Below are 14,204 nucleotides of genomic sequence, written 5' to 3'. Positions count from 1 at the left end.
ACAGTGGCAAAAGATGAACTCTTTTAATATCATTCAATAATTCAATCACACCTGGAGATTTGTAAACACAAGACTACAGATGGGTGACAAACTAAAGGAAAAACTGTAATAATGAGTGCAGATGCTTTTTACAGCCAGTGATATCTACATTTAGATCTAAAAGACATCAGTAAATAGAGTTTCCACTGTTCTTCAGGTGACTGAGAATGTCAATGGAGGATATGTACAGACTGTCAGTAAGAACAGTAAGACAACTTATGTTGGTTTTTCCTTTCATTTGTCACCTGTTTGCAGCTAAGCCAGTAAAAATATAAAATAAAAAAGGTCCATATCGACAAATACTTTAAGCATAAAATAACATTCTTCTCTTTTGTAAAAAATATCAATACATAAGTTTTTTATGCAAAACTAATAGGCATAATAAATTCTTATTTCAAATCACCTGAATTGTAGCTAAACAAGGAAGGCAATTTGTGAGCATGTTGTGCAATTTTTGCCAAAAATATAAACTCACACATAAACATGTAAGCAGAGTGTGTTGCTAATGTCTTCTTAACTGAGGAGTCTTAAAAGGTGCTATATTATTTTCAGGATCTTTGTGTAATTCCTGCCTGTGTATGAAACATATCTGAGTTACTATGAAAATAATTCTACAGATTTTAATAAACTTTTGTAGAGTCATTTCTAAGCAGTTACAGACTTTTGTTGCAACAGTGTGATGTAAAATATGAGAAAGAGAAACAAAATATTTCACTATGAGGACAGTTTCATAGCAGTGGGTTCTGTGGTTATTAACAGCAGCCTACATAACCATAGCACTCATAGGCTTACATTTTCAAATTATATCCCATTTAAACTCTTAGTGTATGTCTAGACTGGCTGTGATGCCTTCTTTAAATATGTGGGATGCATGTATTGAAGTTCCAGAGCTGGCCCAAGAATCATTTCCACTTTTTGTGCTCATAGAAATAAAATATTAAATATTTGCTTCCAGTCACAGGCCTTATATAATATAAAATGTGATTTTATATAAGTCCTTAACTATCTAGCTAACAATCATGCGTCTTTTGCCATGGTCCTATTCCATCTTGGACCTCTCCATCTTGGTTTTGAGAAATTCCTGACAGAAGGAAGAGGGAAGATGTAAACAACACAGCATGCTTTGCGCAATGATTCCACTGTAAAATATCTGATCATAAGCTCACGACATATAAAAATGTAACCGTGAATACAAGACACAGAAAAACATTGGTCACTCTACCTCTTCGTCATCCAACATCATGGGAAAAGCTCTGTAGAAAAGGGGCATGTACAACACCATAAAAATAAATATACAATAATACACCTACTGTGCTGCAGGCAAGTAAAAATGTCTTGAACAGTCAAACAAACGCTTAAAATTATCTAAATGATCTGCCAAAAGACTAAGAAAATGTAAAGCTTAAAATAGTCAAATATATCTAGAATAATATATTAATAGAATAATAATCTTATATTTGGTTTATTGTAATCATATAATAGGAAATAGTAGATAAATTTGACTATATTCAAGACATTTTTACTTGCTAAGATGCAATTTTTTGCAGCGAGAAAGCTGTACAACTCAAAGTACAGGGTAATTATGGAATTAAGGTTACTGTAACGCTTAATAAAACATGTCCAAATGAAATCCAAATCAATCAAGCAATGAAAACTCGAAGCAATCTACAGTATGTACATCCTAATAAAGATGATTAGATTATAGAAGATAGATAAAAAAAAAAAAAAAAAAGTTTTTGAATAGAATCTTACTAAGAAGAGAAGAAAACTAACAAACTTGGCAGTTGTATTATTTGCTCTTCTACTTTTATCTTGGTTACAGATTGCTACTTATTGTTTTAAGATGGTAAAGCCCTGTTTGTGGATGTCTACTCACACATCAACAACACTTGTAGGAATGTTCTCTTCCACCCATTTCAGGTCTTCATCTTTGCAGTTCTACAGGACACACATCAGGGCTTAATGGCAACACACTAATTATTCTAAAAGATTGGTCCACCCAAGGCCATTCAAACATGAAAAGATATTTTAGTCATTTGCTCACACTGACTACATTTACATGGACAGCAATAATCTAATTATTGACCTTATTCTGAATAAGAAAATATTCTGATTAAGGTGTTTACATGAGTTGCTTTTGGACTGTTCCTTTCATGTACGAGTTTTACATGTTATAGAACATAGATTGATTAACGGCACACGTCATTACGTCCCCACACCACGCCGTCCGACGTTCCCTCCAGAATTTCATGCATCAACATACAGTTCGTCTTCTTTATGGTACCTTATACAGTTTTGTGTGTTTTATTTTTAATTTTTACGAATGCTTCAAGTGCAGTTAATTATTTGTCATCCTATATGTGCTAATAGACGACTGCTTGAAGCCGTCTATTAGCATTTACACCGATTAAGGTGTGTACATGTCTATAATGCACATCGATAATGTGACTAAAACAGGAATACTCCACATGTCTTAATTCGATTTGTGTTTACTTCGAGTATGCCTTTAGTTGGATTAAGGTCATCAAAAATCGCTGTTTACATGGTAGTTTCTTAATCAGAGTATTGTCTTAATCAGGTTAATATCGGATTATTGTTGTCCATGTTAACGTACTGACTGAACATTTCCCTGCCAGGGTTTTTAGAAACAATATACTGATTATAGGATGTACAACCAATCAAACTGATATTCAGATTAAATGTCATTCTCACCTCTTTGCTAAAGAGTTTCTGACTGCTGTTTGCCTCAGACTTGGCTCCTCTCATTTTCATTCCCTCTGAAATGTTGTAACAATAGATGCAACAAGATTAAAATGAACCAGGTTTCCAAAGAATATATTCACCTAATTTAAATGCAGCACTGTTTACTTTGCACACCTTTTAATGCAACAGCAATAAACACATGTTTAACAGTAACTGTTTTATTGCAAATGGGAAAAATAAAAGCTATGTGTCATGACTGATTTGAAACCTCAGTCAATTTTAGATTTTTATCAAATATAAGAATGGGGACAAATGTGACCTCAGTGACTTTGACCATGGCATGTTTGTTGTTACCAGATAGGCAGGTTTGAATATTTCAAAAACCTCCTGGAATTTTCACACAGTCTACAGAGCTTACACAGAATGGTGTGACAAAACAAAAAAAAAACACCCATTAACAGGTTCGTTTTGTGGGTGTAAACACCTTGTTAATGGGAGAGGTCAGGGGAGAATATCCAGACTGATTTGAGGTGACTGGAGGGTTATGGAAACTCAAAAAACTGCTCTTGGTAGCAGAAAAGCATCTCAGTATGCACAAAACATTGAACCTTGAGGTGAATGGGCTACAACAGCAAAATACCAGATCAGGTTTTACTCCTATACACAAAGCCAAGAACAGGAACCTGAGACTACATTGTGCACAGGTACGCTTTTGAAAAATTCTACCTGGTCTTCTTGCAATCTTCACCTGTCCAGTTTTCCGTGAGCCTGTACCCACTGTAGACTCAGATTCCTGTTCAGCTCATCGTGGATGTAAATTTATTTTTATTTTATTTTGTTGTTTCTGTGGTTGATTAAAGATCTTTAGTAATATAATGACCTTACCGAAGGCTTCATTTAGCATAGGCTCCTTTGCGTCTTCCTCACCATCTTCATCAATGAGTGGAGAGTGAGAAAATCTAAATAGAGGAAATTCTTATTTATTTAAAAACACACATACAATCATGCCGTCTTTCAGACAGACAGAGGCTTCAGCCATATTATTTACTGCACAGACATCCAACTCTGCACTGGCTCTGGCCTACAAGTTGTGATGCTTTTATCATTTGAAATCCTTTGCTGTTGCAGTACTTTCTATATCTGTCACATTCAATACATTCTTCTAACCTTTGACTATTGGCAGAGGGTCGTAGCAGCACCATGATGACCAGCAGGATGGTGGAGAAGAGCAGCCTCCAGAAAGCATCATCCAGCCACATGTCTCTCCAGCCCTGACAAAACAAAAACACGCCACATTCAGAACTTCAAACAGAAAGACACAACACTGTTTCTCATAATATCAAAGCCAAGTAAATGTGCTACTCACTGATTGACAGTCCACAAACTTGAATTGTCTGGATGTCCATATGATGAATATGATTGATGCTGCACATAATATATACACAGAACACAGAGTATAATGTACAGTATGTCTCATACTGGCTCACTTACACGCACACACAGAAATCTACCTCACCTAGCACAGAGAAGATGAGTGTGTTGGTGAAGTGCTGGTATAATGAGAGCTTCACCACATTTCTGCGCAGCTTCAGGAGCCGAGTCGTTTGAGACAGGCTGATAAAAACGTGCGATTCACTAGTTAAGGGCAATTACATTCTCATAGGCCAAACAGACAGAAATTTAGAATTAGAGAACACATAAGAAGAAACAAACACAAAAATGGAGAACAGATTTCAAATCCGAAAATCAACTAAAAGCAGCATAACCTCAGCCTGTAATGCTATACCAAAAAATGACTGATATGAACTGCACACTTTTTTTTTGTCTACTAACTTCAGAATCTTAAAGGCGTCAATATGATTGGCTGTCCACACTTCTGTGTATGTGCACAGACTTTTAACAGGGGTAAACAAACTGCTGATTCTAGCCTCTTTGGAGCCAGATTTAGTGACTGGGTTGAAAAATAGTTCACATTACATCACATTACTAAAAGTTAGCTCCGGTCCATTAATCTGATTGGACAAGCAGCATGTCAAGTGTGCTGATATTTAGTATAACAGCACTGTGACCACCAACTGTTTGTCTCAATCCGCTTGTCTGTGTTTGCTATATAAAATTCCAATTTTAGCAATAGTTTATTACGCTAAAACCATTACTACATTTACTATAAGCTGTCAGTCAGTCTGTATGTTGGCATGGCAATATGCAAAACTCCTGCTATATTGCAAAATTATCACATGTTTAAAAGTAATTTAATTTATTGTCTAGTTAGTGTCTAGTAAATTTTATAATTCATTATGGTATGGGGAAACGTCTGTGGTTACTGTGCAATGTCAATCAATCTACCTCTTCCAACGAAAAGCAGTTCTTGGCCACGTTTAGTACTAGAAGGCTATAGGGCTGAGTACCAGAAGGCTACAAGTCAAACTACATTTACAAATCACTCCTCTTTGTTAGCATTTTCCATACTGTCACAACTTTTTCAGAATTGGGGTTGTATTTGAATAAATTGATAATTTAGCTGCAGAGACCAGAAATTGAGTGCCCATGTTAATTATTTGAGGAATAAAAAAAAAAAAAAAAAAAAAGGCCAATTAAACTGATAGTTTACCAATAGCAAATTATTAAAAATATGACCAACACTTGCCACGTGACTGACCAAACATGTGATGAGAGTTAGTACTGACTTTTGAGAAAGGCCTCAATAGTTAACATACTGAAATTCAAAACATTTAAACTACATTTTGTATGAGGCTAGAACATGGACTCTTGGAGAAGGACTTGCAATGGGCTCCCGCCTACTCCATGGGTTCCCTACGTTATTCAGGGTTCCCCACTTACACCCTGCCTGTAACCTTATGCAGTTATTGTGTAATGCGTTCAAAATAAGAGTTATTGTCTCTACACTGATGACATATATGATGAAATGTTTGTTTGTAGTGTGTGGACTGATCAAGACAGGACTTCTCTCATAAAAAGGATATCCACCATATGACACAGGAATCGGTGAGAGAGAGACTGAGACTGGCAATAAGAGCCACTGTACCATAGAAACCCTGTAAACACAGCAACAAGAGAAACATATTCCCTACATGAATAAGTTCTATGAAAATTTAAACACACTTTATCTATGAAATGGATCTATATGCAAAGTCAGGCCACTCACCCCTTTAACCCTGAGGATGCCCTCCACAGATGAAAAGATCAGATAAAGCAGCCCTACAGCCACTAGCCTGGGTACTGTAGTCCCTAGCCTGGGTCTGAGCCAACAACAAAGGAAATGTTCAAACGCAGCTGTTATGACTTTTATTCACACGTAGGAACATAGAACAAACATTTTCAAGAAGTCAAAAGTCCTACATGCTAACTGTCAAGGTTGTATTGTGTTACAATGACAAAATGCAGCTTTGGGGAGTGCTCCCTCATGAAGCTAAACCTGTGTACTAAAACCACAATAAAAAAGCAGCCTGTTGTGTGGGTTATACCAGACATGGTACGAATAGAGACATCCCATTGTATAAAATATGAAAAGAGCACTGTGTTACACTCAAGATTGGGGTTGTATTATGTTAAAAGAGCCAATCACCTTGTTGTTTAAGACATGCACAGAAATTCATCTGGCCTATCAAATTCTTACACTGCCACATGCACAGATATAAAATGTTTGGCTCTGTTAGTTATGAAGAAATGTGCATGCACAGTAACCAGAGCAACATTTTGTTGTTGTTTTTTTTTTAGGCAAATCCGTATTTAAAAGGTCATCTTGTCAATCCGTTTCTTGTATATGGATCTCGCACTATTCAAGTAGATAGGATCCTGGGCTTGTATGACTGAAAATAACTGTCTGGGAGTGTCAACAAACGGGTAGACTTTAGAAGAAAGACTTTGGTTATACTCACATCACAATGCCATAGCCCAAACTGACTATGATCAAGAGGATCCGAGCTAGGGACCTTTTTAGTGCAGACAGCAGTTCAGCAAAGATAAAAGCACTCTGGTCTGAAAATGAAGAGACGGACAAATCTATCAAATTACCACTAAATGGCAAGGTAGTGGATAAAGCCAGATGATGTCACACCACTAACTGTAAGTTCCGTGGTATCTGATGCTTTGGTACTCAGAGTAAAACAAAGCCTTCTCCAGCATGCCCAGGACGATTACAGCACCGATCCAAAACTGTATCCTGAGTAGGTCGCGCCAATAACAGGCTAGCCAGAGGAGCCACAGAGCTCCGAACAGCACATACACAATGCACATACTCATGAAGAACTGTGAGAACACAGAGAACACAACTTCAGTACCAGCTACGTGGCCTCACTGACAGTCTCCTGGGAGTTTTATTTTAGCTATGCCTTGCCACAAATAATTACATTAACACTTTAAAAATATTTATTGCCTATATAACGTCTGTGATAGGAATTGTGTGGAAAAAGAGGGATGTTGCAACCTAATTAAGGCCTCGTGTCTGTCTCAAATGATTCAACACTCCATAATTCAAGACAGAATGTACTCACCATCATTAGAGGCCAGTCAGCAGGTGAGGAGTAGTCATGAGAACCTTTCATTTCTACTATCACTGTAAACATGCACACCCAAACACATAGGCTTCTTTTTCAGATATGCATTTACCCGTTACTGTTAGCAAGCTAAGAGGAGTTACTATAAAAAGGTTTAAAATGTACTTTACTTGTAATTGATAAATGGTCCTTTGGATCACCGATTGCATCCCCATCCTCTGTCTCTCTGCGCCCTCTACTGGCTTCTGGTTTTTGTAATGTTTCAAACTTCACAATAAACATGTAGGGACTCTCTGACCATGACTTGGCAACCGCATTAATGTACTGTAACACAAAAACAGAACACAAAATATAGCCCTCCTTGGTATTTACATACAGACACTGTGCGAATTGTATACACCTTCAGCTTGATCAAATGTCTGACATGTTCTGCAGAAATTGCATGAAAGGGTTTGAGTGAAGTATAAGTGAGAAAGATCTCACCGGTATATCTTCCCATACATGTCTGGTTCGGTTTATACTCTTGCCCTCCTGTAAGTAATAGGTAGAGGTTAGGTTAGGCCAAACTACTTTCCTCTCTCAGGACATATACCTGTTGATAGTATAAAAATGACTGGTAGACTGTTGCCCATCATAAATGTCTTGTGAATTCAATCTACATGTATCTATTATATCTTTATATACTTTATCTACATTTTACCAAAAAGAAATCACTACAAAAATGCAGTCAATAAATAAAATGTCCTAAATCTAGGCAAAAATGTTGCTGAATAAAAGGAACTTACTTGGGGACTGAGAGACAGAAACGGCTGAAATTCTTTATAATAAATCTGCAATACAATACATAACACTGTAAATATAATACAGTCAAAAAAAACAAACAGTTACATATTATTTTTTTAAAAATGAATTCATTTTTTGTAGGTATGAGGCAGATTATGAGCTTCTACACACAGACCTTAGGGGTGAAGAGAGCTGAACAGCTTTCATAGTAGACGTAGCCTTGGCTATAGAAGCCACTCCAGTCCTCCTTTAGCCTGTGATCCCAACCAAACATGGCCTCTGCTGCAGTGTCCTACAGGGAGCGAGCTTCAGAGCTACAGTCAACATGTCAGGACCAATTTCCTTTACCTTTAGTTCCTTGTATTCCTTCATGTTACCTGTCTGACTTTTCACAATTCACACTGACAGCTCTCCCCAAAGTCTACTGATTATATTTTATAACATAAACAAACAATGAGTCATTAAACACCCAAACAGTTTCACACAAACACACCCTGTTTTTATAGAAGAGTACTCTCATAAATGATCATTCAGAGCTTTGCCACCCTGTGTGACATCTTTTAGAGTTAAAGGTTTTCGTTTAAGGGATTGAGCTTTGAGGTTATGAACATTCCCTTTGCTATTTTTCTTTTCCTATTGTAAGAAATCATGAAAATCTCCATTCTTAGTTCCTACCCAGAACATGTACTAAATGAAATATGAGCATACAATACAATACAACACAATACAATGCAATGTCAGGCACTTTTTACACTCAATAACTACAGCCTATTCTACATAGTGTGAGGACAGGAGCCAAGAAAGTGGAGGAACTTCAATGTGAATTTTTCTTACCATTACACAAGGGTTATCAACATTTAATTTTAATACTCAATAAGAAATCTACAGGCCACATTGGCATGTTTAAAAACAAAGGACAAGGAATACATATATAATTCAGACTCAGAAACTAGAGCTCGAGACAACATTATAGAGAATGTTGATTGCTGCCATTCCCCATGACCCCGTGTCTGCAATTTCAGGAAATATGGCACTCATATACTAAAATTTCTTTACACAATTTGGCACAACTCGTACATGTAAAAAGTGACATAGATTTCACTAAAACAGAGTCTGGTGAAGTAAATTAGTCTAGTAAATAATCTATAGTTTAGTCTAGAGCTTTAGTTTTCGATAGCTTGTAACTTTAAGTGCACTGTTCTCATACTCACAGGGGTGCTGAATACTTCATTGTAACAGATAGATGAACGAAGATACCAACTAACATTAAACGCCATTTTTTTCTGTTCACATGCTGCCAAATCTCCCTGAACTGTATAAAAAAGGAAAAGAGACTATTAGAAATATTCACCACATTATTGTTACTAATACTTGTTTTACAACAATTCAAAGACCTGATCTTCATAGACTAAGTAAAACAGCATTAAACAGGGAAGTTTAGAATCATTCTGTTGAGAAAACATTATCTTCCAAAATGGCCAACTTCGCTAGCACTTACATTTCATGAAGATGGTAGAGTTGGAATACAAAGTCTTACGAAAAACGACTTCATTTTGCTGAAAAACAAAAAATATGAGACTACGTTTATGGAGCACTATGATTATGAACACAATAGGTCTGACACGATGTTATGTATAAAAAGTTCCATGGCATTTTCTGATCTAAAATAGCCTTTAACAGAAAATTCTTTTGTTTTGTGGTTTTGGCCAATCGCTACAGTGCAGAATGTGAGAAGCTTGCACAGGTCTTTTGTGAACTAGTGTACATTCAAACATGAGTCACTTTAATAACGAGAGACAAGTTGACAAACTGGTAGGACTATGTGAGATGTCCTTAATTCATCCTACTGCAGAAATACTTGAATACACAGCCTGGTTTAAGAGTATTTATCAGAACCCTTCCAGTATGCAGGGATGTGCAGTTTAAACCTGGATTTAAACCAGAAACTAATTCATGAATGAACCCATGATCAAAAGTTATAGAGGAACTACACTGCATGTCACCCTCTAGCACGAAAGACTCTTCACACTGTTAACTTTCACATCATTTATTGTGTTTACTTCATTCTCTCTCTTTAAAGTGCCATGCAGTTTAAGGCTGCTAAACTTCCCAGAAGCCGGAATGTATTCCCAGACATGCATGCTGATATAAATCAAGTTTGTACATGTGGATTTATTTAAGTGGCATGAGAAACATTGTGCATATTATATTATATTACATTATATTATATTTATACACACACATATATATCATTACTTAATCTTTAAGTAGTGTTTGAAATAAGTCCCTCACTCAATTTTGGCATTTACTATATAGACCATTATGTGTAGAGTCCTGTACAGGGCAGTGCTGAGACAAAATGCATTAGCATATTGCTTCCTGAAGTTAAATGTGTACACAGACCATGAAAAGACACTAGTTAATCAGTCATTTTCTTTTTTTGCCTGCATTTATATATACAGGATTGACTGCCTGTGTCAGCATCCCAAAGGTCAATAAAATCAGCAACCAAACAAAACTCAAAATAGCATTTCCCACTGCATTAAAATTCTACAGCTTTTGCAGTGTAGCAGCTCTATAGTTATGATGATGACGTGGCTTTTGAAAGCAATTTGCATATGGGTCTGAGGAACTGATGAAATGATTTACTGTGTCTTGATGGAGTCGTTGTTTCCACTACTAGCTAGCTTTAAGCTTGGGGTTGTGTTATGAAATATTCTGCGGTTTCGGTCACTCTATTCGAGTTTCTCAGTTAGCTGAATGGGCTGTATGTTTTTAGTCCTACACAGTGGTCACCAACCCTGTACCTTCCTGAAGACTTTAGCTCAAACCATGATCCTGCCCACCTGATCATCTAATCATTGCTTTAAGATGATCTTGATCAACTAAAACGGGTGTGTTAGATTTTGGTTGGAGATGGAACCTGGATGAAGGTAGATCTCTAGGAAGAGCATAGGTGTCGACTGCTACAAGCAGACTTGGTTTCTTCCAGTTCATCAGCGTTAATTCAGACTTCAGTGTAGTTAAAACAGCTCTTTGAAATTGTTCAGAGTTTACAGCTCTAATATTGTGTTGATTTTTAACTAATGTGTTTAACTGATTTGAAAAGCCTAATAAATCTATACAAGTCGCCCCGCATTACACTGCAGCTGTGTATAAACCTTTAAACATCAGAAATATTACATTCACTGAAAACCCTAGTTGTTAGCATTGTTAGCTCAAGGACCTTGCTTAACCAGCTGTCATAACGAAGTGTCCAGCTATGAACCTGTCACGTCTCTCCTCCTGTGTATATCGTATCGTGACACTTACCACATCGTCGAGTTGTATACTCCACAAAGAGATTTCCGCCCCGAATGTACGGCGTAGCGATGATAAAAACAAACACAACGAAAGAAACGCAGAAACACCTGCCATTTTCACAAAGCTTGTACAACTCTACTCCCCACGAGAACAGCGCGAATCAGTCGCCTTCACGTGTGTTTACACTGAATCAACCAATCACCGTTCAGCAGAGCAACGCGTTTGCCGGGCAGAATTCAAGAGAACAGGTGTGGAGATATGAGAAAACAAAAATAAGATTATGAAAAATATGCGATATATGCAGTAATAGGTTTTTTTTTTTTTTTTTTTTACACTATAATCAATAATAAAACTGGTTAAAATGTTCACTAATTTATAAGTAGTCAAGATATCGTTGCGTTTTGAAAACACAAGTTACATCGGCGCGGTTGAATGTCGCATAACACCTGGAGCATTTCCGGGTGGCGTGGGCGGGTGGTCGGGGCGCGGGCTGGTGTGTGGGCGGGGTATTGCGTCATGAATATTTAATAAACGCGTAACGGCAATTTGGAACACACTGGAAGAAAGCAGCCAGGTATTTTATTTTAGCACAAACTCTCTCTTAAAAACCACACGATATACAGTAGAACCCATTTGTTACAGTACTGTGCAGATTACACAGATGTTTAAGTAAACTGAACCAGTGCAGGGAACATTTTAAACAAAACTGATATCAAAAGGAAAGAAAGTTAAAAGTGGGGGGTGTAAAATAGTAATAACTAGCACAACATTATTATTGTTATTATAATTATTATTAACAGTTGATAGGTATCATTAGTTATATACAGTATATACACGGTTATATACGCATACCAATATATCTGTGTGTGTGTGTATATATATATATATATATATATATATATATATATATATATATATATATATATACATACATTATGTGTGTGTGTGTGTGTGTGTGTGTGTGTGTGTGTGTACAGTACTGTGCAAAAGTCTTAGGCATCCAATTTATTTTAGTACAAACTTATGATTATACATTTTTATTTTATGCTTTCTACATTTTCTAGTCAGTACAAAAACAGATTACAGATTCCCAAACATTAGTTTTTCAGCCCAAAATTAAATGTTACAGAAAAATGGCAGTAAAGAAAGCAGCATATTACATAAGATACCACTTTTCAGAAAAAAACATAATGAAGCCTTCTGGGTTTTGCTGCATAAATAAGAAGCAAGTGCGACAGTTAATGTCTCCAGAAGAACCTTGTCTTTTTTTGCAAAATACTCAATAAAACTTACAGCTCATTTCCTTATAAAACTACACTAATTGTACTTGAGACTACTATTGTTTTTTAAGTAAAGGATCGCCACACCAAATATTTACTTTCTTTCATTTATTACTGTTTACTGCTTTTTATAGTATTTTTTAAAAAATGTATAGAAACATTTAATTTCATTATTTTTGAAGACATGTTTTCTCTACAGCATTTCTTTGCATGTGCCTAATACTGTGTGTATACAGACACACACACACACACACACACACACACACACACACACACACACACACACACACATATATGCATACATACATACATATACTGGTTTTTGATTCCTGCCACAGCCCTATGTTTGTGGAATTTGCATGTTCTCCCTGTGCATTGGGGGTTTCCTCCGAGTACTCTGGTTTCCTTCCCCAGTCCAAAGACATGCATTGTAGGTTGACTGGCATCTCTAAATTGTTTGAGAGATGTATGAATGGGTGTGTGAATCTGTGTATGATTGTGCCCTGTGATGGATTGGCACCCTGTCCATGGTGTCCCCCGCCTTGTGCCCGATTCTCCCCGTTAAAGGCTCCAGGCTCCCCACGACCCAGTAAGGATAAGTGATACAGAAAACGGATGGACATATATATATTTATATATATATATTTATATATATATATATGTTTTTGTATTCGTAAATTATCTGTAATTTGTAAAAATCACTTTTATGTTCTTATATATATATATATATATATATATATATATATATATATATATATATATATATATATATATACCTCTCACGTCCTACACACTACCCTCACCCACACCGACAGCGGCAAAGGGAACTATGTGAGGCTGCTGTTTATAGACTATAGCTCAGCCTTCTATACCATAGTCCCACACAGACTGACCTCCAAGCTCAGGAACCTCGGCCTTAATGCTTCCCTCTGTGACTGGGTCCTGGACTTCCAAGCAGACCCCAGGTAGTGAGAGTGCATGAGCCAATTTACCTCCAACACTATCACACTGAGCACTGAAGCCCCACAAGGTTGTGTCCTATGCCCCCTGCTCTACTCTCTCTACACACATGACTGTGTGTCCTCTCACAGGTCCACTTCTGTCGTAAAGTGGTAAAGTGGTTTTGGGCCTCATCTCCAACAATGATGAGGCCGCCTACTTTTACAAGGGTGAGAAACCCGTAGCTTGGTGCCAGGCTAACAGTCTCTCCTTGAACGTCAGTAAAACCAATCAACAGAACTACACCCTACTCGAGATGGGCAGGACCCTCATGGAAAGAGTGAGCAGCTTCAGGTATCTTGGAGTACACATCTCTAAGAACCTGACCTGGACATTCGGTGCTTGGCCCCTAATTAATTAGCATTCATTAATTCATACAGTTGTTTTCGGTCCTTTTCTCATCATCTGCTTTCCTTGTTGCGTTTTTCCACCCCAGATAAACATTTCATGATCGCCGCTTCTTCGTGCTCTTCTGATAGTAGTTTCTTTCTGTTTTTTTCCGACCACAAGGGGGCTCCTGCAACTGCATGATAGATAAACCTCTTCACCAAATGATTTTAGTATGCTTTTTACCTATCTG

General features: G+C 37.0%; 1 protein-coding gene across 1 annotated transcript; it reads right to left on the bottom strand.

The window, feature by feature from the left end:
- Positions 1–8: 8 nt before the first annotated feature.
- LOC108270105 (transmembrane protein 87A) lies at positions 9–11,802 on the bottom strand. Its single transcript, XM_017476446.3, has 20 exons — positions 11,355–11,802; positions 9,541–9,598; positions 9,254–9,354; positions 8,218–8,334; positions 8,045–8,089; positions 7,743–7,790; positions 7,430–7,583; positions 7,257–7,318; positions 6,828–7,011; positions 6,642–6,741; positions 5,909–6,002; positions 5,727–5,798; positions 4,259–4,367; positions 4,109–4,167; positions 3,910–4,013; positions 3,628–3,701; positions 2,752–2,816; positions 1,916–1,977; positions 1,262–1,292; positions 9–1,120 (listed from the first exon to the last, which is right to left on the bottom strand). Exons 1-20 carry the CDS (start codon positions 11,457–11,459, stop codon positions 1,079–1,081), a joined length of 1,686 nt encoding a protein of 561 aa, XP_017331935.1. The 5' UTR covers positions 11,460–11,802; the 3' UTR covers positions 9–1,078.
- Positions 11,803–14,204: the final 2,402 nt, after the last annotated feature.

This window comes from Ictalurus punctatus, chromosome 9 (genome assembly GCF_001660625.3).
Source record: "Ictalurus punctatus breed USDA103 chromosome 9, Coco_2.0, whole genome shotgun sequence".
Lineage (NCBI taxonomy): Eukaryota > Metazoa > Chordata > Actinopteri > Siluriformes > Ictaluridae > Ictalurus > Ictalurus punctatus.
This window is presented reverse-complemented; position numbering and strand designations above follow the sequence as displayed.